The sequence below is a fragment of the Lissotriton vulgaris genome, chromosome 6 (assembly GCF_964263255.1).
Source record: "Lissotriton vulgaris chromosome 6, aLisVul1.2, whole genome shotgun sequence".
Taxonomy (NCBI): Eukaryota; Metazoa; Chordata; class Amphibia; order Caudata; family Salamandridae; genus Lissotriton; species Lissotriton vulgaris.
Window position 1 is genome coordinate 1,094,909,979 of NC_141694.1, and position 24,760 is coordinate 1,094,934,738.

At 48.6% G+C, this 24,760-nt stretch overlaps 1 protein-coding gene across 1 annotated transcript in view; it reads left to right on the plus strand.

Moving 5' to 3' along the window:
* Nucleotides 1–24,760, plus strand: part of IGF2R (insulin like growth factor 2 receptor) — a 1,757,136-nt gene that overhangs the window by 621,170 nt on the left and 1,111,206 nt on the right. Inside the window, exon 22 of the mRNA XM_086927157.1 lies at nt 23,093–23,267. Coding sequence (XP_086783283.1) covers nt 23,093–23,267 — 175 coding nt within the window. The remainder of the gene's footprint in view (nt 1–23,092; nt 23,268–24,760) is intronic.

Genomic DNA, 24,760 nt, shown 5'->3' on the forward strand with positions numbered 1-24,760 from the left:
CGTGAAACCCTTCGACAGCCCTGTTCGGGGTCCTCCCAAAGCTCGGATAGATTCATGGAGTGCAGTTCTTTTTTTACAAAAGCGAGCCAAGGGATTTTGTTACTTTGGTTCAGGTTCATGACATGAATAAGGTCCTGCCTATAATGATGAAGTTCATTAGTGGACCATAGCCTATGCCAGAACCTCACCGGCTTTGACTCTAGCTCCTCAGTAATAGAGGGGAGGCCCATGTCTAATCTCAGGGACAAGAGCGGTGTGCCTCGAGGGAGAGCCAAGAGGCATCTAAGAAAGTTATTTTCCACTCTTGCTAATTCTTGGCCTACTTTGTGCCCCCATAATTCACTCCCATATATTGCAGCTGCCTTAGCTTGGGTTTGGTACAATTCAAGTGCCGGGCTGATGGGCTTGTAAGTTGAAGTGTTTGCCACCTTCAGTATTGCACCCGACAACTGGGACAGTTTGAGCCGTGATCTCATTATCTGGGGGTCCCAGGATAAGTTTTCCTGTAACGTTACTCCCAGATACAAAAAGGTAGTTACCCTCTCAAGGCTGTCAGTACCCAGGGTGGGATTGGGTCTGGCTTTTTTGGGTGGATTAAATATCATGAATTTGGTCTTTTCTGTGTTGGTCTCTAGACCATGTTGACTACAGAAAAGACCAAATCCATCCAGAATCCTCTGGATTCCCATTGGGGATTTGGAGAGGAGGAGGGTGTCGTCGGCAAACATGATTGCCGGGACCCGCCTGCCTGCCAGACGTGGGGCATCATTGTCCTTAACATTTTCTAAATGGGATATAACATTGTTAATAAAGAGGCAAAACAGGGTCGGTGCCAGGACACAACCCTGCCTCACCCCTCTATGAACAGGGAACCTAGATGACAGTCTACCGTCCCTCCCGCACCTAACCTGTGCATAGTTATTATCGTGGAGCCTGATTATAATATTTAATATCTGAGCGGGTACCCCTAACTTTTCCAAGACCTCCCAGAGTTTCTTACGTGGGACTAGGTCAAATGCTGACTTCAGGTCCACGAACACCATGTACAGCCTTCCCCCCTCTATCCTTACCGTCTTCCAGTAAAGCAGGACGAGGCGGAAAATCTGATCCATGGTGGACGTATTTTTCCTGAAGCCAGCCTGGAGGGGACTCAGGATATCATTGGCCTCCACCCAGTCTAGCAGGTGGTTCAAGGTGAGACAAGCGAATAGCTTCTGGGGGACATCTATAAGGCTGATCGGCCTGTAGTTGGCCGGGAGCAGAGGAGAGCCCGTTTTGTATATGGGTACAATCTCTGCCCCCAGCCAAGAACAGGGAATCGCCATACCTCCTAGGGTGGCATTAAAAAGGATAAGGAGGTACGGGCCCCAGATCTCAGGATGGTGTCTGAAGAGATCCCCCGGTAGTCTATCTAAACCAGGGGCCTTCCCCATCGCTAATCGCTCCATTGCAGTCATCATCTCACCAAGGGTAAGATCCAGGCCCGCTTCCGAGGAAGCAGAGGCCTCGAACGCCACACCATCAGACAGTAAGATAGTGTCTTGATAGAGTGTCCCGAAATGGGCCTCCCAAACAGAGGAGGCAATATTAGGCTCCACTGCTGATTTAAGTTCCCCTGTCCCATTGTTCACCAGAGACCAACATTTCCTAGAGTCTTTGGCGTCTAGGGCATCAGATAAGTCATGCCAGCGGTCCCAATCCCACTCTACCCTAGCAGTTTTCATTGCCGTTTTATAATCCCTCCTAAATTCTGCAACCTTGCCCTTATTGGAGCCAGCTTTTATAGTAGCGATTAGCTCAGACTTGATCTTCCTGCAGGAGGAGTTATACCAGGTCGGGGTTCGAGTCTTTTTCCTACGTGACGGTACCACTGGATAGAAAACCTCAGCAAGACCACTCACAAGTTCCGCATGAATTTGCGCTAGTTTCTTGTTATAATCTATGGGTCTCGGTTGATCTATAAGATCATCCACTTCTTTGAACCTGGGGAGTGCTATTTCATATAACTTATTCATGCCACCTTCCGCATTTAGCAGCTTCCCCCATTTAACACGATGCCTATTTGTGGTGAGAACCAAGTTCCCAGGGTCGTCGCTAGTAGTGGAAGTTGAAGACCCATCTACAGGTGCAGGGTGTTGCACCTCCAGTAGGAGCGCATTGTGGTCGCTATCTGTTCTGGGTACCACCTTGAAATCCTGGACTTTGGGCCACATGCTAATGTCTATGAAAATATAATCTAACCTGGACTCATGCTCTTTCCTATTGAAGGTGCACACTGAGGGGGTATCGGACGGGGTACGCCCATTACAGGCCCTTATTGCAAAATTCAAAGTGAGGGACATAATCTGTACTGCTAAAGGGGACCAGGTTTTGGGGTGTGGAGATGAAGATGGTGGAACTCCCCAGAATTTGACCTCAGTGATGAGGGCGCCCTCCTTTAATCCTGCTAGGGGTTCGAAGTGGCAGTTAAAGTCCCCACCCATCACTATCTTGTAATCACCTGGCAGTTGACCCAAAAAGGATGATAGGTCTTCTAAAGTGGATGACTCCTTGGCCACAGCAACGGGCCGCGAGTATACGTTAATAATTGCCCAGGTTAATGGGCCAGGCCATCTGAGCAGCACACACTGGATGTCCTGCGAAAGCGTAGCCATACTTTCCGCCTGACACCCAATGTGACTTGCTACCCAGACCGCCAAGCCACCCGAGGGCCTCCCTATACCACTCCACTTGGCTGGAATTTCGAAAATGTCATACCCCGTTCTACTCAGGGGTTCCCTCGCCCAAGTCTCCTGAAAAAGGCAGACATCACTGCCATTTATCAGGAGATCCCAGTCTATTGTGTTCACCTTATTTGCAATCCCCGCCACATTCCAAGAGAGGACCCTCATAGGTGGGGTACGTGATGTTCCTACCCCATCAGATGTAGTTGATGCAGTGGCTATGAGAGGGTCAGGGATTTCCGGAACAGTTAGAGGTACTAGTGTCAAGGGCGGGGCACACACGGCTACCGAAGTCAAATTCGTACCCGTCAATCTCTTTGGAGAATTGACTACTTGTCCCCTGGGGCTTCCAAGTGATATCCTTCTCTTATTGGGGGAGTCCTGCACCCAGGTGTTAATCTTACAAGCAGGTCTCATCACCCCCCTGCCTACCTCCCCGGTGACAATTTTTTGGGGGACCTGTTGGGTAGCACCCTTTTGTGGTCCGTCAACTTGGTCAAGGCAAGAATATCTGTTTGGGTGGATGAAGTTACCATAAATAGGGAATACATTGTGCTTAGGCCTATATCGTGAGCCATCCACTGCAAAGCCAACTCTAGTCCAGCCCTCTTATCCAGAATTAGGGGTGTCTTTCATAGATTCACATGCCTTAATCATTCCCCGTCGTCGAGACGGGAGCCTCCGGTAAATAAAAAAGTAATGTCCATAGACATACATAGAGAAAAAGGGTCTAAGGGCCCCCCCTTAGTAGCCTTTCCTTGTCCTTATGTAAAAAGGACCAAACTCTCCCAATCAGCTCCGACCTCCCTCTAGAACCTTCCTGGGAGGAGCCTCAGTCCCTCAGATTTTCTACCGCACGTTGTGCTAGGGAGTCTCCAGCCTGAGCTCTCCTCAGGATTACTCAAAACTCATCAAACTTTCTTGGGAAGTGTTCTCTAAACCCTCAACTCTTCAAGGACTACTGCACTACACTGTCTGGACAGTAAGTGTGTTTTTTCCACTGCTTCTTCCATGTCTGACTCGAAGAAGAAAGCCCTGTTCAGGGCCTGCTCTTCCTGTAGCAAGAAAAGAATCCATGTGGATGATCAGCACGACCTGTGCTTGTATTGCCTTTACCCGGACCATGTCTCAGACAAATGCAAGATTTGCAGGTCTTTTCCAAAGAAGACCGTGAGAGATGGAGAAGGTCGCCTTCTTATTTGGCTGGACAGGCTTAAGGACAGAGACAATCTGGACTCCTCTGTGAGCAGTGTTTCCAGGACCTCAGCTGTCTCTAAAAAGCGGCCTAGGGAGGCTTCCCCTGGCCCCTCACACTCCTCCTACGAAGACCCACAAAAAGTCTTCAGAGGCGAGATCTGCGACATCTTCAGTGTCTGCTAAGGAGGATAAAACCTTTAAGAAGCCTGCTCCGTCCTCTAGACAAGCCTAGAGGACTACCTCAGTCACGACCACAGTGTCTACCACGTCAGCGTCGTCGCCTTCAGCGTCGACAACAACGACTACGTCCTCCTCATCTTCAGGTAGACCTGTTTCTTCTATTATTCTTCTAAAATCGTCGTCGACGACAAAGACCATGTCGACAACGAAGACTACACCGTCGACGACGCCGTCGTCATTGACGAGCCCATCGTCTTCGAAGGCGCTTCAAAGGATCCCACCGTCGACGACGAAGGTGTCGACGAGAGACTCGACGACGAGGACGTCGTCTTCGAAAGCACCGTCGACGAAGACGTCGACGACGACTCCGCAGTCGTCGACGACCAAGATCCCTTCGTCCACTCCACCGTCGACGAGGACATCGTCGACGGCCCCGTCGACGAAAGGCTCGTCGTCGATGACCCCGTCGACGAGGACTCCATCGACGACGGACTCGTCGACAACACCAAAGACTCCGTCGACAAAGGACTCGACGACGACACCGTCGACGGAGAGCTCGTCGTCGAAGGAGACGCTGCCGGAGCCATGGAAAAAATCGAAACTGGTAGAGGTATCGACCCTGATGCCACCGCCGTCGACGGTTCCCTCGACGACGACAGGCTCTGCTGTGCAGTCTGGCAAGCCTAACAAACCACAAATTACCCCGGAAACGACGTCTCCGAGCAAGGTGGAAAAGCAGCCACCTCAGGAAATCTTCCAAAGTGAAGAATCCGAAGAGGATGACCATCTGGATCCCGCTACTTCAGTCTCGGACCTTAACATAAAATGCCAAAGCACTGATGAGGAGCAGGAAGACTTCACCTATCAGGAACACTCTGTCCATACTAGTGTCCGCACGGAAGTCACCTCCATGATATGCTTACCGGCGACACTTGTTGCTGACTTACGGTTCCTTGTACAAGACTACAAGCAACGCTTTCCAGAGGCGGACAGAGGCGGTCAAGCGCCTAAGAGTCATGCGCCTGAGGACGAGGGGAATCAGACACCTATGGTCCAAGTACCAGTGTCCGCACCAAAACAAACTCCGCATCACCCTCAAACCCACCATGACGTCCAGCCTCAAGTGGTGGTCTCTTCGGACGATGATGAGGAGGAGGAAGAACTAGAGGAAGGAGAGGTCCAGGAGGTACACTCGGACCACTCAGACCAGGATGAAGAGGATGAATATGTAGCATCATCCCCAGCTTCACCACAACCACGTCAAGCGGACTCCCCGCCTGTAGACATTGCCGGCTTCCATAAGCTTGTGGAGAGAGCAGCGAAGAGATTCCATATGGCTGTGGAATCAACAGAAACGGACTGTTTCTTGCACGATTTTAAGGAGCAGACTCAAAAGTCCGCAAAGGCTATTCCAATTATAGAATTCTTGTGGGAACAAGGAAAGAAGTTAATGCTGACACCTGCTTCTGTACCGGCGGTTGTTCCACGCCTAGACAAGAAATACAGAGCACCACTTACTGCGGCGGCTTGCCTCAATGGTCACCCCAAACCAGACTCGGTAGTGACGCAGGCGGCCCAGAAACACTGGCGCAACCCTTCCTCACCACTGTCCGCTCCCCCGGACAAGGAGGGCAGAAAACTTGATACGATTGGAAAACGTTTCACATCCACTTCGGCCATGTCCATCAAGGTGGCCAACTCCATTGCCTTGCTGGGGCGTTACAATCGCCAGCTCTGGGAGGACATGGCCCCTTACGTGAAGGAACTACCTGACGCAGTCCAGGGTGAGGTGAAGGCGCTCCTGGTGGAAGGTCAATCTTCGGCAGCGGAACTCATTGACTGTGCTATCGACGCAGCCATGACAGGCTTCCGTCAACTTGCGGGGGCTGCAGTCCTACAACGCCAGGGATGGCTGAGAGCGACATCATTCCGCCAGGAAGTACAATCCAAGGTTCTGGACATGCCCTTCGACGGGCAGCACCTCTTTGGAGAAAAAATCGACGAGGCACTGCAGGCCATTAAGAAAGACATGGACACGGCAAGGGCACTAGGCACTCTGCAGTCCAGAAACCAGTCCTTTCGGGGCAACAGGTCCAGAGGACAGTCCTCTTATCGAGGCTCCTATCAGAACAGGTCCTCGTTTTCATACAATCACAAAGGCCAATACCAAAACAAACAGCAACAAGGCCGCCAATCTTTGTTTGGAAGATCTAGCTACAGAGGAAAAAATACCAAGAGGGGCGCTGGCGGCCGCCAGTGACCGATTACTCCAGCCAGTCCACGCACCCTCTCCATCCTTTCAAATTGGAGGAAAACTGACCCATTTCCTCACCAATTGGCAGTACATCACCACGGACCGGTGGGTTCTTCAAATTATTCGATTCGGCCATTCTCTCGAATTTACCTCCATCCCTCCCAATACCCCTCCACGCAGACGGACGCACAAACACCCGCGCCTGCTTCTCAAGGAACTTTCGACAATGCTACAGAAAGGGGCAATCGAAAGGGTTCCGGCATCCTCAAAGGGGAAAGGATTTTACTCCCACTTCTTTCTTGTACAGCAAAAAGAGAACAAGTGGAGGCCCATCCTGGATCTCCGGGCGCTGAACACCTTCCTACGGAGCCAATCGTTCAGAATGGTGACGATCCAAGAAATTCTGGGTATTCTAGAGAAAGGAGATTTCATGATATCACTAGATCTCCAGGATGCCTACTACCACATCCCCATCCTCAGAAATCACCGGAAATTCCTGAGATTCGAGGTGGCGGGCTGTCACTATCAGTTCAAAGTCCTGCCATTCGGCCTCAAGTCCGCGCCGCGGATTTTCACGAAATGCCTTGCGCCAGTGGCAGCCTTCCTGCGTCAACTGGGCCACCAAGTCTTCCCCTACCTAGACGACTGGCTGGTGAAAGCACCCTCACCTGGAGACGCAGTCACATCCTCCAACGCCTGCACAATCTCTTTCAGAGCCTGGGATTGACGCTCAATCTCAAAAAATCCTGCATGGTCCCCGCAACGAAAATTACTTTCCTAGGGGCCACATTGGACACAGAGTGCACAAGAGCCTTCCCATCGAAGGAGAGGACGGACAAGATCTTATCCCTGGCCACGGCTGTGGCAGCAAAAACGCACCAAAAAGTTCGGATTTACACCTCCCTCCTCGGGATGATGTCTTCCTGCATACTCCTCATCCCGCACTGCAGACTCAGAATGCGGCCCTTGCAGGAGGCACTCACGAGCCAATGGACTCAAAGTACTGGCTCCTTCGAAGACATTATTCGGATCACACCAAAAATGTCCAAAGCTCTACAATGGTGGAAACGTCGCCAGAATCTAACTGTAGGGTTACCATTTCTCCTTCCAGCATCACCGCTAGTGATAACCACAGACGCCTCCCTAGAGGGATGGGGCGCTGTTCTCCAGGACCTTCAGATCAGCGGCAAATGGGACACTCAGGAAAAATCACTCCACATAAATCTTTTGGAGCTAAGAGCCGTGTATCTGGCTCTCCAAGCCTTCTTGCCACGCATCCAGAACTCCCCAGTGCTCGTCAGGACAGACAACACCACGACGATGCACTATCTCAACAAACCGGGGGGAACGCGTTCGCTCTCTCTCTCACGCGAATCGCAAAAGATCTGGAACTGGCTAGTGCTGCACGGAATCCCGCTCAAAGCGGAATATTTCCCAGGAAAGGACAATACCATCGCGGACGCCCTGAGCAGGCAAAAATCCCTCTCCCACGAGTGGGAACTTTCGGACAGCGCCCTCACTCACATCTTTTCTCTATGGGGAGTCCCGAACATCGACCTCTTTGCCACCAAGAGGAACGCCAAATGCCCAAGCTACGCAAGTTGGCATCCCCAACAAGGATCACTAGAAAATGCATTTTCCATCGGATGGTTCAGCGCCTTTGCATACGCTTTTCCTCCATTCCCGATGATCCCACGGCTCCTCAGGAAGATGAAGGTGGAACCATGTACCCTGATCCTAATTGCCCCGTTCTGGCCGAGGCAACACTGGTTCTCGGATCTGCTTCGACTCTCCATCAGATCACCGATTCGCCTGAAACAGCACCCGAACCTCCTGACGATGTCCAACGGGCAAGTGCAACACCCGAACCTCCAATCGCTCAAATTATCAGCCTGGCTCCTGAGCACAGAGAGTTCGGTGGCCTGAATATCCCACAAGACTGCAGGGATGTATTAGCCAAAGCAAGGGCAGACAGTACGAACAAAACCTACACTCTCAAATGGAAGAGGTTCTGCATTTGGTGTTCCGACCAGGGCCTACGGCCCCTCACCATCAACCCTGAACAAATATTACCATACCTCCTGCATTTGGGACTGGCACATGCGTCCATCAAGGTTCACCTGGCGGCTATCTCGAGGTTCACCAGGACAGTCACAGGACCTTCTCTGTGGTCAAGTCGGCTAGTCAAGCAATTCCTCAAAGGGCTATACAGATCCTTTCCGAGGCCTCGGAAAGTACCTCCTACATGGCAGCTTAATCTGGTACTTAACCAACTCATGCGTCACCCGTTTGAGCCCATTCATCGGGCATCTCTCAAACGCATCTCATGGAAGACGGCGCTCTTGCTCGCTCTAACATCTGCCAGAAGGGTGAGCGAGCTGCAAGCTTTGTCCATTCAGGAACCATATTTGCAATTCAGACATGACAGGGTGATACTGCGACCAAACCCTAAGTTCATTCCGAAAGTACCTTCGGACTTTCATCTCAATGAACCAATAGTCCTTAAGTCCTTCTTTGCCAACCCTTCTACAGCAGCAGAAAGGTCGCTGCATTCTTTGGACCTTATGAGATGCCTAAAGTTCTACCTGGACAAGACTAAGGCTCTCAGGAAATCTTCACAACTGTTCGTGGCATACAGCAGACCACGAATGGGCCTGCCTCTCACGAAGCAAAGCATCTCCAGATGGATCTCCTCTGCGATTTCATTCTGCCACGACAAGGCCGGCCGGCCTTTGAATGATCATGTTACTGCTCATTCCACCAGGGCAATGTCCACGTCAGCAGCACTGTTTGCGGGAGTGCCGATCCTGGACATCTGCAGAGCGGCGACCTGGAAGTCACCGCATACTTTCTCAAAACACTACTGCCTGGATATCGAACTCCAGAAGGATGCGGCAGTGGGCCAGGCGGTGCTTCGCCATCTCTTTCAGTAAGGTGAGCCTTCCTACATCCCGCCTTCCAGGTATGCACATTATTGCTCTGATGATGTTCTATATATGCTGTCTCTTTGTTGTATGATATTATATGCATTATCTAACATGACGGCAGAGCAACTCTACTTTACAATGTGCTACTATGATTGCTAGCTATTCTGATTCAGGCATGTGAATCTATGAAAGACACCCCTAATACTGGATAAGAAATGCGTTACTTACCTGTAACAGCAGTTATCCAGTATTGGTGTCTTTAATAGATTCACATGCAACCCTCCCACCTCCCCTGGAAGGACTCACTTCCCTCTCGGACTATATTACGCCAACCTAGCTGGGTGCGTACGAAAATCTGAGGGACTGAGGCTCCTCCCAGGAAGGTTCTAGAGGGAGGTCGGAGCTGATTGGCTGACTGGGAGAGTTTGGTCCTTTTTACATAAGGACAAGGAAAGGCTACTAAGGGGAGGCCCTTAGACCCTTTTTCTCTATGTATGTCTATGGACATTACTTTTTTATTTACCGGAGGCTCCCGTCTCGACGACGGGGAATGATTCAGGCATGTGAATCTATGAAAGACACCAATACTGGATAACTGCTGTTACAGGTAAGTAACGCATTTCTTCCCTCCTCATGGCAGAATTACCTGCGTTTGGATAAAAATATGAAAGGGCCATCACTTCAATAGAGGAATTACCAGCACTGCCAAGCCAGTTACAAATATATGGGGCAACCTGCGGACTTTTAAAACTAACGATTATACAATCCCCCACACATTTTTTGGGAGTAGACCCAATCCATGGGACCCTTCTGACCATAAGAACATCTCCTTTTAGATTGGGTGGGAGTGGCCTATGGATATTTAGCCAATTGATTACCTTGTTGCGTAGGGAATCCTGCGATTCCGTTATGCCACGGTAAGCTCCGGTACTCCCACCAGAATCGCAGTATAAACTACTGCCTCAGGGGGCAGATTAACTGTCCTAAGCCTGGTGTTGGGGCTAATAGGACAGTCAGTGTGCCCATTGAGTGGTCTCTCCTGTCTAAGTTGTTGTGACGGAGCAAGTTGTTTTGACCTTCTATATGCAGGTACCGGAGGCCTCCCTGTTTGGGACGCTGGAGGACCCGGTTGGGGGACAGGTGCAGTACTACTTCTAGAGGCTTCCCCCGACTGAACTGGCGGAGGATTTGGGGGCTGGGTGGTTGTTACTAGGGACAGATGGCTGATCCTAGCACTATCCTTGGGGGCCCTTTGAGAATTTACGCCCAACCCAGAATCAACGCTATTGGCCGTGCAGAGTTTTTCTATGGCCGTCAATTTGTCCTCTATAGAGTCTAATTTAACAGACGGGGGATTCAGGAGATTTCTAAAGATATCCGTAAGTGAGCTAGTGAGCAAATCTGTGGTGTTAGAAGGGACCCCACCAAAAATAAATGACTCAGTGCACACCGGTAGGGATGGGACTAATGGGGAGCTGGAAAGTTCTGTCCTATTCCTCGTGGGTGCAACCCCAGGAGAGGCCGCAATGTCTGTGTTGTAGTCTTGAGCGGGCATTATTGAGTCAACTTTAGCCTTTTTGGCGCCTTTTGGCTTCCTTGACCTCTTCCTTTTGGACAGATGGTCCCCCCTACTGCTCTTGTGTTCAGTTGAAGCTACAACTGGTCCCCCCTCCTGCGTCTCTATCTCTACACAATCAGTGTTGGGGGAGGGTTCTACAACCCCAGAGAGGCGTAATGAGTCTCTATCCCTATAGGAAGTTGAAAGTGTCCTCAGTTGTTGTAGGACTGACTCAATTGTCTGATCAATACTGTCCATAAGCGACAGATGGGTGGCATCAAGCAGTAGAGGTGTGCTAGCATTAATTGAGGAACCTGGAGAAGCCAATGACAAGTTATCTGTACCCTCCTCAGGTTGACTTTCTAGCACAGTGAGTCCTTTATTAACCACAGCATTAGCCTTGGTAAGAAATGTTTCCATAGTGCCAGAAATCTGTTGGGCGGCCTTACTTCTGGATTCTCTGGTGGCCATGTGTGTAGGGCGCCTGTAGGACACAAGCCACAGACAAAGGGAGAAGAGTGGTGAAGGGGCAGGGCGTCAGAGGGATGGCCCGGTCCGGTCTCTACCGGCCTCTAACGGCCTAAAACGGCCCACCCTTTGCCCGGGCTTAGCCCGGCGTCCCCCCCGCGCGTCCTGCGATGCGCGTCTGTGTGGTTGGTTTTGTAGCAGCTCAGGGCGGGTGGGCATGACCAGCCGGGAAGAGTCTCCAGGTGCGGCGTTTGCTCTGCCGCTTGGAGGCCTGGGACTTGCAGTCCCGCTGGCTGCCGGTGCTGTTACAGGTATCCCCGCTGCTGTCTTCCACTATCCAGGGCACAGAAGAGTTCCAACTCCTTCCTCCTCCTCACACGCGTCTACGAGCGGCACCCGCTCATTCAGATCTGCACTGGTGGAATGCACACTCCAACCTTTTGGTGTCATCCCTTCTACTGTCCACAAGACCACACTGCCATGGCAAGTGAACCTGCCTAGCTGGGTGCTTATCTGAATGTCATGATGGTGTGAGTCCTTTTGAAATGTTGTCTACACAATCGCATACTTGAGCTGCTAGTTATCCACCTTGCCCTAAGGTAGCTCTCCCTTCCATCTTAAGAAGCACCATTTGAATTCTGTGGTAAAACACTGGCAATTATTTCAACAGACATTGTGGTGTCAGATCGTGAAACCTATGCTAGAAGTTGATTCGTCTGGATCAGAAAGTGAATTGTGTGAAATTTAGTTTATTAGTTAATAAAAACCATAAACATACACCATACTGTCCACCACAACTTCATGAGCAAATAAAAATAAAAACAAATGCATACACAAACTTAAAACATATAAAATCAAATTAACTGTGACAACAGTCTGAAAACAACATTTAGGCCAAGCTAAGTTCAAGACATCATATGATGGCAAATCTCCTATTGCTACCTCCCTCCACAATAGTTGCAAATGTTGAAACCTTGAATAAAACCATACAGCAATCATGCTATAAAGTGCATAGTGCAAAGAGCCAAGGGGCATGATACACGCATGAACGTGGACAAATGTAAAATCAGTACAGTCATAGCAACCAAAAGGCAGCACCTTTTTAAAACCTCACAAAATGACATGGATCTAATAATACTACAAGCGCCTATAGATGTTTTCCTTCACAGTAACAGCAGATTTTAACATTCAGGACTTTGCCATAAATATATTATACTGTAAAATTCATGTGGTAGAGAACCACAAAATTAATACAAGCACAGGCATAAGCATATATTGATTCGAGTGACAGTAGCAACATGTGGAGAACACCGCGCACTGGCCTCGCCTTGTTCATGGTATTGTGTGATGTCATGAACACTGCATTTAGCAAATCCCATATGGATGCCTCCCCCAGAATACAACACATTTTAATCTGAACCACAGCCACATTGGCTCCTACTGCAAATTGCATTCTGCTTGGCAAAGTTCTAAATGTAACCTTGTCCCCTCCTGACTCTGTTCTGCTTGTGGCAGACACAATAGTATTCAACCAGGGTCAATACTAATTTGCATAACACAGCACTTGCGATGTAACAAATCATATGTGGATACCTCTCCCAAGGTGACCGCAGGTTTTGACCTAAAACATAGCCACATGGGTTATGTAATATGAAGTGCATAGGACCTAACAAATTGCTAAGTGTGGCCAATTCTACTCCTAACACTAGTCTACATATGTTTGTCCGGAGGCCTAAGATTGTGCTCGGCCAGGATAAGATGCTAATTAACAGAAGCATAAAAATCAACTGGTGTTAGAACCCATTCAACAAGTCATAGCAGTGTTTAAAAAGCGAAAGGGATTAAATCTTGTCCTGGTAAGTCCTTAGGGGAATCCCTATCCCCTCTTATAACATGGCTGTTCGATAATTATGTCATAAAGTGACGAGTGACTAGTTGAAAACAAACTAAGGATCTTGAGGACCCCACAGACTGAATAGGAAGCAGTATTCTTCATACTCTACTCCTACCAGCCAATCAGTCAGAGGATTGCTGAGCTTGGCTTCGCTTAGCTGATTACACCCTTCTTGGATAAGCATGTAGAGGGGACCTGGTCAGTGTAGACCTGCGCCCTGATCTGATCCTTTAAGAAGGCAAAAAATATAGAGGCCATAGCTGGTATGGACCTTCAAAATTGCAATGTATATTCCTGGTAGTGCCTCATGTTGCTGGTCTCCTCAACCAGATTCTCTTAGTTGCCTCTTGCTGGAGAAAGCAGGTCAGAACAACACCCCCGAAGTGATGGAGGTGATTTTCTCCAGATTGGGGCGCTATATGTAGATCTCTTAACATTGGTCCAGACCAGGTAAGTTCCCGTTGGGATGCCTTCAGGGTCAGCTGGTCTCAGGGCCTTATGTTCTTTTTTCCCCCAATTTGGCTTCTGTTCAGAATTCCGCAGAAGGTATGAATAGATTGAACACAGCTGATTATGATTACCTCAGAGTGGGCAAGGAGGATGTGATACAGCAATTTGTTGGTGCTCAGAATTCGGACACCTCTTCCTGGCCGGAGGTACATGCTGTGGTTGCAGAATGGTCAGGCCCTGCACCCCTATCTCTAAACACTGGCTGTATGTGTGGAGATCAAGGAATGCCAGCTAGAGCCCTTTAACCCTCCTGATAAAGTTGAGGACATTATCTTTGCTGCCAGGAAGCGTGCTATGAAACCCATTTATGCGTGTAGTTGAGACACATTTGTCCAATTGTTCGAGTCAGAAGAGCCCCTTATTATACCCCCCCCCCCCCTTTAAGGCATCCTATGAATTTGGGCTGCATATGACAGCTACTTGTTGGTGGCTACTCTGAAGGGCTATTTGACTGCATATCCACCTACATTTACTTTTCTGGGCAGCCATCATTGTTTGGATAGCTACTATTGACACATTTTCTAAAACGTTTACTGGTTTCCTGTCGCTCTGTTCATGGTTACTCTGGAATCTGAATCCGATGTTGACTCTCTTAATGACACCTCCATTCGAGCTGATGCACAGTTGCAACTTCTCAGATTGAAGATAGTATTTCTGGTGCAAGTAGCTCCAGAGAACTACAGGCCCTCTCAGTTCGTCCACATTTCACTGTTTTCTACCTGAAAAAATTGTTCCTCTACACCAGCCCATCTTTCTTACTTAAGGTAGTATGTGCCCTTCATACGTATTACTCTTCCATCTTAGTTCCCTCTTACGCATTCAAATAAGAAGAGTAACTATTGTGTAAACTGAGCCTCAGGTGTGAGGTATCCTATTAAATCATCCACATTTCAAAAGAACAGAGGATGATGGTCTAGTTGTGGTCTTCATTGGAGCCCAGAAGGCCAATTGCACTATTTCATTGGGTCATACCCTGTATCATGATCTACTATACCTTTACTAAGAAAGATTATCTAGAGGGCATTCATGCCGACTCGAAATGGGCTATGGTTGCTTCCACAGCTCTATCAGAGGCGTTCCTGTGCTTGTCTGCTGGGTGGCTATACTGTCATTCCGGCAAACGTTAGCAAAACATTACTGTCTCGAGCCCAATCACACAGTGACAGGGACTTTTCCAGAGCTATGTTGCATGGTTTCCATGGTTTATTGGAACTACTCAATGCCAACTGCCAGGGAGTTATGGTATGAGGTCATGTTCTGCATTAAGATGTATCCATTGAAAGGCAAAGTTCCTCTGGGAACAATATTGCTTTTGTGTGCATAATCTTGCTGCAGGTTTCTCACCGTCCTCTCTTCTCTCTTGATGAGTTATTACGGTGAATAATAAGATGTCATAATGTGAAAAAATATTATGTTCTTTGTTTTTTTCAGCGATGCTTATTGGTTCCTCTCTGAGCCTCAATGGGGCACGGTAAACGCAGCAGAAACTGACCCTCGTGTACTGGTATTCTTGAGTTTAGGTTCAAGCTGTGTAACACTACTTGGTTTACCTGTAGAACTACTGTGGAGGGAAGATATTCAGGACCATTCTGATGTCTGTAAAGATGTTCCTAAGGTGAGGAATTTGTAAAAAGATCATGCATTCACCAGAAATAATGTTACCTAAGGTAAGTAATTTTTTTGTTCAGCCTAGTGACCCCTCCATTCCAGCCCACTGACACCCAGTCGAGTTACTGAGTCTGGACTAGAGATATCCTTTTGCCGAGCCCCGGCTCCACATTGGGAAGTATTGTGAACAAGATGGGTAGTGTTTCCAATGCAGTATTTCTTTCTTTCATGTGACTACTGTGATCACCCTGTGCTTTATGATGGGGAGCGAGGGCACTGAGACTGTGCATGGAGGTTTGGTTCAGGACACTGAGTGTCACTACTATTCAATACCTATTAGTACTGTGCACAAAGATCAGCTGTAGAAAAGTTCATCTAGCTTCATGCGCTGTTACTACGTACTCCAACTGCTAGTTACTCCTATTCCTTCTTATTCCTACTCCATCTTACTCCTACTTTTCCTCATTGTCTCACTGTTACCCGATCTCCATCTTGTCTAGGAGCCTCTGTTCTAATGCGCCAGTCCCATGTGTTCTGTCCCTCTTTCTCTTAATCTCTGATGTCCTGTCCCTCTCTCTGTCCTTCTTGGTTCCCATCTCTCCCTCTCGTTGCTCTCCCTCTGATTCTGACCCATGAGTTTCTGCTCCTCTGCCCCAGTTACCCCATCCGTTGTATGTTCTTCTAGCTCTGTACTTCAGGTCCTCTGCCTGTTCATCTCTTCCTCTACCGCTCACCCTGGCCCTAAGCCTGCAATGGTGACATTTTGACAGGCATTACAATTTCAGTATGTTAAAATGACCCTTTCACCCTGGGGGCTGAATCTTCCCCATTCCCTTTTCTGTAGGGCACAAAGGAGTTACATTTGTAGTATTTCCTTTTGAGATAGGAATAAATTACAAAATGGAGTGGGTGCCCAGTTGTTAAGGATAATAGGGTCCTTAGGTCCCCTTCCGTACCCCTCAGTGAAGAGAGGAGATATCTAATAAATCTCCTTGCCTAATAAGGGGAAAGCAGATATGCTTTGCTTTGCCCAAAGGTAATACCTTTCTTGAAAAAATAAATATCCCAATGTTCAAAAACCTGAGGATGGAGTAAAAAAAACATAAAAAAACAAGTTAGTCAGGAGTGGTGTTCCTGTTCCCAACTTGCCCAGGGACTGGGGTTGTCTGTGCCCCATTCCCTCACATTGCCCGATGGTGGGGTTGGGTGTAGTATTAGAACCACCCACATCCACCTTTAGGGCCTGGGTAGCATGCCACTTCCTGCCACAGTCTTGCTTGAGGGCGTGAGAATGGGGTGATGTGTGGTCTGGGAAAACAAAATGAAGTATACTTTTTTATTAAACACTCCTCCATGCCCATGGGCAAAGTGCCGAGGACGAGAGAATGGCCCCTTCACTGCAGCAAAGTAGGTGGGCTAAACAGTACAGCCCTCACATTTAGTCACAGCAAGAGGGGTTAGTAGAGTCAGCTCAAGGAAGGGGAAGTTGGTAAAAAAATCTCTCTAACCCAGCACTTTAACAATGCAGCGGGAAGGCACTGATGAGCACACCAGGGCAGTGATAAACTGTCCAGGTGCCCATAGAGAAAGTCGGGGATTAAGGCGACCCTCAATGCCTACCTGGCCACTAAACTAGGTTTAGAACAGAAGAAGTTAAACACATCTTCCCATTGTAAAGGACTGCAAGTGCCCCTAGTGCTAACCAGAAGGACTTTTTTTCTAATTTTCCTCTCTCCCGGTCACGTTCAGGGTGAGAGCTGCATGTGCATGCTTCATCTGTGCTGTTTTCCATCTCTCCCGCTCTGTTCTCTAGCAAAAGGAGGCAGAGAGATTGAGTGTATACTGGGTGATGGTCGTTGTTTTTAGTAGATTCTTTTTGTTATTAAGATATCGGCTAGAGACATCTAGCCACAGATTCCTTACCATTGAACTTACAGGTGTCAGGCTGGATCCAAAAGATTTTTGATAGCAGCACCCCATGCACGCCAGTAGATGGCATTGGTCGACTCCGCGCGACATCTTTGGCGTCATGTTCGTCATAGTTGAGACATATGCGTCGCCAATATAACTGCCACTCAGGCGCTCTGCTGTCTGTTGTTTTCTTTCCGCTACAGCCTGCGTAGATCTGTTGGAAGATTGCTTTACCCCCTGTCATTTTTTGACAGACTTTTTTTTACTTGTTTTTTTTAACTCCGTTTGGTGTGCTAGGGATGTCTAGAAAGAATACCAAGGGGTTCAAGTGTGCGACGCCTGTCACTGTGCCATTTTGGTCACGGACCTCCACTTACTGTGTCTCTGGTGGCTGGAGCTCGACCATGACACAAAGTCGTGCTCCGATTGCTGTGCCATGGTGCTGAAGGCTTTGAGGGAGCATTCCTGAAGCTGATAGCAGCCCTGCGCCTCTGAGGTTGCCTCTTCTCTCTCGGTCAAGAGGAAGGTCAGAGCACCGCTCCGGATGATCTAAGTCCTGTTCCTCGAAGTCGTTACGGTCAGGTAAGATGCTTCAACATCGCCCTGTCCGTCATGCAACGAGATGGAGGAACCTTGGTGTTCTAGGCCTTGCTCTGCGGCTGCCATGTGAGCCACCTTTGGACGGCCTGAGCCTGCCACCGTTCCCTCTGGCCCCGAAGGCTCAGATGAAGGAGTCCCCATTGGTTCTGCACCTTCGGCTCCAGCCACAACCTTCTACTGGACCCATTCCCATGTCCGGACCGGTGTTGGTCGTCCCTCAGCCACTTTTCCCTGTGCCAAGGTCCTCTGCATCGACGGCGCCCACTGGCAGCACCTCCCCAATCGTCCTTACCAACGACACTGAGCCGGTTGGGTATCCCCTGACTCAGAGACCGTAGTTTACGGAGCCGTATAGCTCCATGCCATTCAACTTACCCTATTCTGAAAGGTTAGGACTGGATGAGGAGGATTTGGAGGGGAAGCAGGATCCCTTGTAAATCCAGCAACCTCAGGATATGGACAGGTGTGTGGAACTGGGTGATGCCAGTGATCTGGAAACCTCCTCAGATTCTGACATGCTGTCTTCCCCCTACCCGTGCTATGGAGGAGGGTGCATCATTTGCAATGGTGTTGCATAGGACTGCGGAGGTCTTGGACCTGCAGTTTCCTATGGTGGTAGTCGAGACTAACGTCTTGACAGAGGTCCTGCAGCCTGGTGTCTCCACCTTGGAATCCTTGCTGCCATTCAATGAGATCTTGATGAACATTCTTCTGGGCACCTGGTCCAAGCCCAGCACAAGGGCTCCTGTGAACAGAGCGATTGCCCACCGCCATCGCCCTGCACCAGGCAACCCAGATTTCCTCACCGCCACCCCAGCCCACAAAACTTGGCGGTCCAGGCTTCCACTTCCTTTGGCGCATTGCCTGCTGCCCCCCTGGACAGGAAATCCAAAAGACTGGAAAGCTTTGGGAAGAAAATGTTCTGCTCTGCCAGTCTAGCATTGTGGTTGGTGAACACTGCATGCCTTTTGGGCTGTTATTCCCATTCTTTTTTGGAATATGGTTGCGCTGGTGCTGCCATGATTCTTGGAGGAGGACTGGGTTCTGCTTTACCAAGCAATTTCAGACCGGAGAGATGCAGCAAAGTTAGCCATCCGATCTGGCTTGGACACAGCAGATTTGCAAGGGAGAGCGAGTTCCTCGACAGTGGCCATATGACGCCACGCCTGGCTGAGGACGTCACGATTTTTAGGGCATGTCCAGGCTAATCTTATAGATATGCCCTTTGATGGCTCCTGTCTCTTTGGAGACAAAGCAGATGCAGCGCTAGAGGGTTTTAGAGGACTCCCGGGCTACGGCCATGTCCATAGCCCTCACCACAACATCCGGGCCTGTGTCTGCTTTTCGCTCCTTTCGTGGCTACAGAAGGAGCTTCCAACCGTGCAAACCTTACTACAGCCAGAGAGCCCCGCAAGTTCAGCAACGTTTGCGGGGCTGTGGACACGGAACACCCCAACCTCATGGTTTTGGCGGCTATAAGTTGACCAAGCCAGAATCTTCCATTCTACCCCCCCCCCGACTACCATGACCATGACCATACATGTTGAGTTGGTGGCAGAATACGCTATCACCTCCACCACTGGTGGGACATCACCTCGGAAAGGTGGGTGTTGCTACTAGCCTGACGGGGCTACATCCCATACCCCCCCTCCCCCTTCGAGACAACCCCTGCATCCATGCCTCCGGGGTACAATCGACTAACAGAGGATCATCTTATCAGACTCCGCAAGGAAGTCCAGACTCTCTTGGCCAAGGGAGCCAAAGAGTGTGCTCCTGGGCCAGAAATAAGCTATAAATATTATTCCCGCTATTTTGTGGTTCCAAAGAAGGGTGGATGCCTTCATCCTATCCTCGACCTCCGAGCCCTCAACTACTTCCTCAAGAAGAAGTTCAAGATGCTCACCATTGCTCAGGTCCTGTCTACCGTGGTCCCAGGAGATTGGATGGTAGCGTTGGACTTGTAGGACGCCTTTTCCAAGTTCCCGTTCTGCCTGCTCATTGTTGCTACCTGCGGCTTACGGTGGGCCACGAGAACTTTCAATTTGCCGTGCTCCCCTTTGGCCTCACCAGTGCCCCTTGGGTGTTCACGAAGATGATGATGGTGGTGGTCGCAGCTTATCTGTAGAGATCAGGGGTTCCAGTCTTCCCCTATCTCAATGCCTGGTTGCTGAAGGCAGGCTCTTCCCAAGCAGTTCAGAGAGGGGGGTGGTGATGGACAGAGCATCTGAATTAAGCAGAATACTCGTACCCAGTCAACAGATCAGGGCTTGATCCATCACCGTTTTTTAGCTCACTGCACCATCCCAGCTCAGAACCTGGCTACATGCAAATTAGTCTGTCCCTGGCCCAGTGCATCATGGGAACAGGGCAGACCAAACTACCAATGTCAGCAGTTTTGCACGTTAGTTTCCAAGGTGGCTCTTGTTCTGCAACGCTTTTCGTTTTAAGTGGAACTCTGGCCTCCTGTATGCCTTTCTGCCCTTACCACTCCTGCCCAGAGTGCTCAAGAAGATCAGGAGCGACCGAGCACAAGTCGTTGTTGTGGCTCTGGACTGGGCACAGAGAGTCTGGCTGGCCCTTCGGGGGGTTCTTCTGTCACAGCAGCAGGGGAGGGTTCTCCACCCGAACCTGTCAACTCCCCGCTTCTTGCGTGGAGATTGAGCCGCGGAAGTTGACAGCTTTTGACCTTCCTGCAGAAGTCTGTGGAGTTATCTTGGCAGCCAGTCAGACCTCAACTAAGTCAATGTACGCCTGCTGATGGAACAAATTTTGTAAATATTGTACAGAAAGGTCTATTGACCCCTCATCGGCCTCCTTGTCAAATGTCCTCCTGTTTATTATTTCCGTCTCCCAGCAGGGCTCTGCCCTGGGCACTTGGAAGAGCTACCTTTCGGCCCTAACTGCTTTTCTTCGGCTGCCAGATCAGCCGTTACTTTTCAAATCCCCTCTTGTGCAGAGATTTTCGTTTGGGTGAACCCATTTATTTTCCTATAACCCTTTTATTATACCACAGTGGGCCCTTAATTTTGCTCTAACCTTTTTAATGTGCGCACCATTTGAGCCATTGCACAACTGTCCTCTACAGCTGCTCACTATTAAAACAGCCTTTTGTTGGCAATCACCTCTGTCAGGAGGGTGAGCGAACTGCAGACCCGGTCATCCTATATTCCTTACCTGACCGTCTTTCCGGACAAAGTAGTACTCCAGACTAGGGCATCTTTTCAGCCTAAGGTGGTAACATCCTTCCATCTGGGACAGTCTGTTACGCTGCCCACTTTCTGAGCACCTCTGCATCCTTCTAAGGAAGAGGAGCATCTCCACCGTCTGGATCCAAAAAGAGCGTTCTTGTTCTACCTTGATCGAGAGGGTAAATGGCAGCAAAGAAGGGGTGTGCTTTTCAAATTAGGACCATGTAATGCTGTGTTGTCCTCTGTATTAAAATATGTTGCTCTTACCAAAGAAACAGTCTCCTTAAGGCCTTACGGCCCATTCCACCATGGCAAAGGCCGCCACCACATTCTTTCAGCGTGATGTTCCAATTGCTGATGGCTGCCAAGCTGCCACGTGGGCGACTCTGCACACGTTCGCCAAACACTTTTGCCTTGATTCAAGAATCTGTGACTGGGAGTGAGTGAAAAGTTTCAGCGCTCCGTCCATCATCTCCTTGTGCTTGCTTTGTTCCCCGTAAGTTGGCGCGGCATGCCCAGACATGGGTCCCTTGCTCACTTTGCTCCTGGATTCAAGCTAGCCTGGCTGATGAGGGGTGTTACCCCGAAACCGGTCCCAGGATGCTTGTTCCCGGTTCAGGGAAATCCTGGCTTGGCACTTCGGGCTGGACTGTTCCCATGAGGCACAGGGTCAAGACTGATTTGCATATAGCTGTGTCTGAAGTGTGGTGGCGAAGTGAGCTAAAGAATGATGATGGATTTAACCCAGATCTGTGACTGGGGGTGAGTGTCTGAAAAGTTTCAGCGCTCCGTCCTTCATCTCCTTGTGTTTACTATTGCATTGATTCTCAGGTTCGCACGAAAGGCCTATTTGGCCGCTCTGTCTTGCAGGACTTTCTGGTCTAAAGATTTTCCACAGTCCCACATCCGGGGACGGTATTGCTTGGGAATATGTTCAAAGGTCAGTAATCTGCGGCTAGATGTCTCTATCAGATGGACAAGTTACTTACCTTCAGTAAAGCCTTAAATGGTAGAGACATAGTCTATCCGCAGATGCCTTACCCACCCTCCCATCCTCTCCGCGCTGCAGAATTGTTTTGAGTGTCAGGGCTGTTCCCCTTCAGGCCCCTAGTCTCTTTTTTTAACACACCATGATTAGTCACTTCATTGCACTGTGCTTCTGCCGTGGAAAGTCGTGAAAAATACTGACATCAGAGCACCAGAGTGGTGGGTATATTGATGTCTCGGACGTCACGATGACGAGGAACATGACGCTGACGATGTCATACAGAGTTGACCAACTCCCTCTGTCGGCATGCAGGGGTACTGCTATCAACTATCTTTTGGATCCAGCCTCATGCCGGTAAATTCAAAGGTAAGGAATCTTCGGCCAGGCCATGTCTCTACCAAATAATGCGTTACCGAAAGCAAGTAACTTGTCCATTTCGAGGCCAACAATGGAATATAAGTACTAATGCATGCATGGTATGTACTTTTGGCTTGTATCTCAAGAACCGCTGGGTGAAAATTCACCAAACCAAAAAAAGACCCAGAATCGATGAAACTCCATCTTGCAATTAAAATTAAATGACCTTTTGTTAAGCAGTTCATGTTTTTTTTCATAACCAAATTGTACCTTGGGAAAACCTATGCTAAATAAAAAAAAGTGACCATAATTGCCCCTTTTCCCCTTGTTTATTACTGTAGAATCATTTTACTGATCTGCAAAGTACCTGGCCACTGAATTGGCCTACGAAACCTTTCACACTCTGCTCGGGTCCTCAAGACCCCTTTTATCCTAATGCCCAAGGTTGAACTTTGTTGATTGCAGGATGTAGGTACTTTGATTGGCATCAGTGACTTCATTAATACTGAGCAGTTAGCATTTTTGCATATTTGATTTCATCCTTCTAATCTCACTTGCAATTGGTTTCCAATCATGCTCAACTATTTTCATAACGGCGGCCTGATATTGTATTAAGTGTATCTGTATGATACCCGTTAATGCATTTCATATTGCCAGTATGAGAATCCCTTAAGAGTCAGTGAGCGGAGGGAGGTAAATAATTTTATTTTCATGCTTTTGTTTCCTTAGCTGAACATTTGTGGAGCTGTCCAGGAATGTGGATCTGTAAATGGCAAGCCAGCTGCTGGTTGTGAACTTGAAAACAACAAACCTGTGAGGCCAGTCGGGTTGCAACACACCCTAGAGTTGTCATCTGAAGGCTTTATTACCATCACTTACCGAGGGGATTACGTAAAGCAATCGGGTATGTTTGAAGCGCTTACTGTTGTATTATAACACTGGAATGTTGAGCGTTCCATTGAAGACAGTGGAGTGCTCCAGGCTTCTAGTGGCTGGTAGAAGCCTGGAGAGCAAGATCCCAACGTTTTTTTTCATGTCACAGCTATTGCTTTGAACAAAGGCCTTTCTGAGCCCAAGGCAATTTAAACCCCCTCTGCTTCGAGAGGACTTTGTTTTTACAAATTAGAAGATTGTGCCCTCTAGGGGTGGAATGTTCTTATAGCCTTAGAGCCCTCCATAGCGGACTCTACCGGTCATGAAAGGCCTGCTCCCTTGTTAAAGGCCCTCACCTTCAGCTTGGGCCTTTAATGGACGGTAGAGCCCACCATGTTGGGCTCTAAGGCTATAGTATCACATGCCTGCTGTGCTGTGAGTTGATTCTAGGACACTAGAGTTGGGTTTAGTAAATTACGTTCTGTGTGTTTTTTTCTTTTATTTCACTGACCATTTAGAACCTGGCTCCCTGCTCTCTATTATTTTACCCTCATCACTTCACGTCAAGAGCTTTTCTACCATGTTCCTTGGAAGCAATACTTTTCCTATCCTAGTTTTGTCATGAGGTTTGAACTTTATAAAGACCCAGATTATGTGTAAGGTGTGGCCGCACCCTTGCCAAATATTTGCAGCCTGCCTTTCCAGGTTTTTCTCATGGTGGAGCCGCTACTGGATCTCCAGTGGGAAAACACTCTTGGTAGATCTAATGCTTAGGATATTAAAATTGTAAAAGGCACCCTATCTAAGACATCCCTTCACATTTATTCATGGACACTTTTTTCCTGTCTTGATCCTTTATATAAATAAACGTAAAGTCCTTGACTTGCAGACTCCTCTTCTGCTTAATGCAGTAGGTCGCCTTTCTTTACCGGCTTAACTTTTTTTATGGCATTCATAGAGTACAGGGATACTTCACATGAAGTGTCCCAGCGCTAGGAAGCCGAGTAGAGAAAAAAGTTGAGCACAACAGTAAGAGCCTAACAGGAACCAAAAAGCCAAGTTTTCATTTTGCATCTAGATCGGATAATTATTGCATCTGATAAAATGTGACATAGTGGTGTCCGGAAACTTATTGACTACAATAATTATCTTGCATTCAGAGTTTTGCAGTGAAAATGGGCATAACATTGATTTTTGGTGCTTACCACACAAAAATCCACATGTACCAGCATTTTCCGGGCCTTTTTCACTCGTTAAATTATTGGAGGTTTGACCTGCCGAAATGTAATAAGGAGTGTGGAATTTATCTGAAGTGCCCGGGAGTGCAATGGGCGTTTGTGCCCACTTTGTGCACCCCGGGGTACTTTCGTATTACAGAAGGAGCTGTTTGGGCAGCCCCTTCTGTAATACAGATAGCACTGTAGTGCTAATGCTATCTCAAGAGGGTGTTCCCTGATTTGTATGGGGGCATAACCTCATGCAAATGAGGGAATCTCTTTACCACTGTACCCTTGCCGTATTATA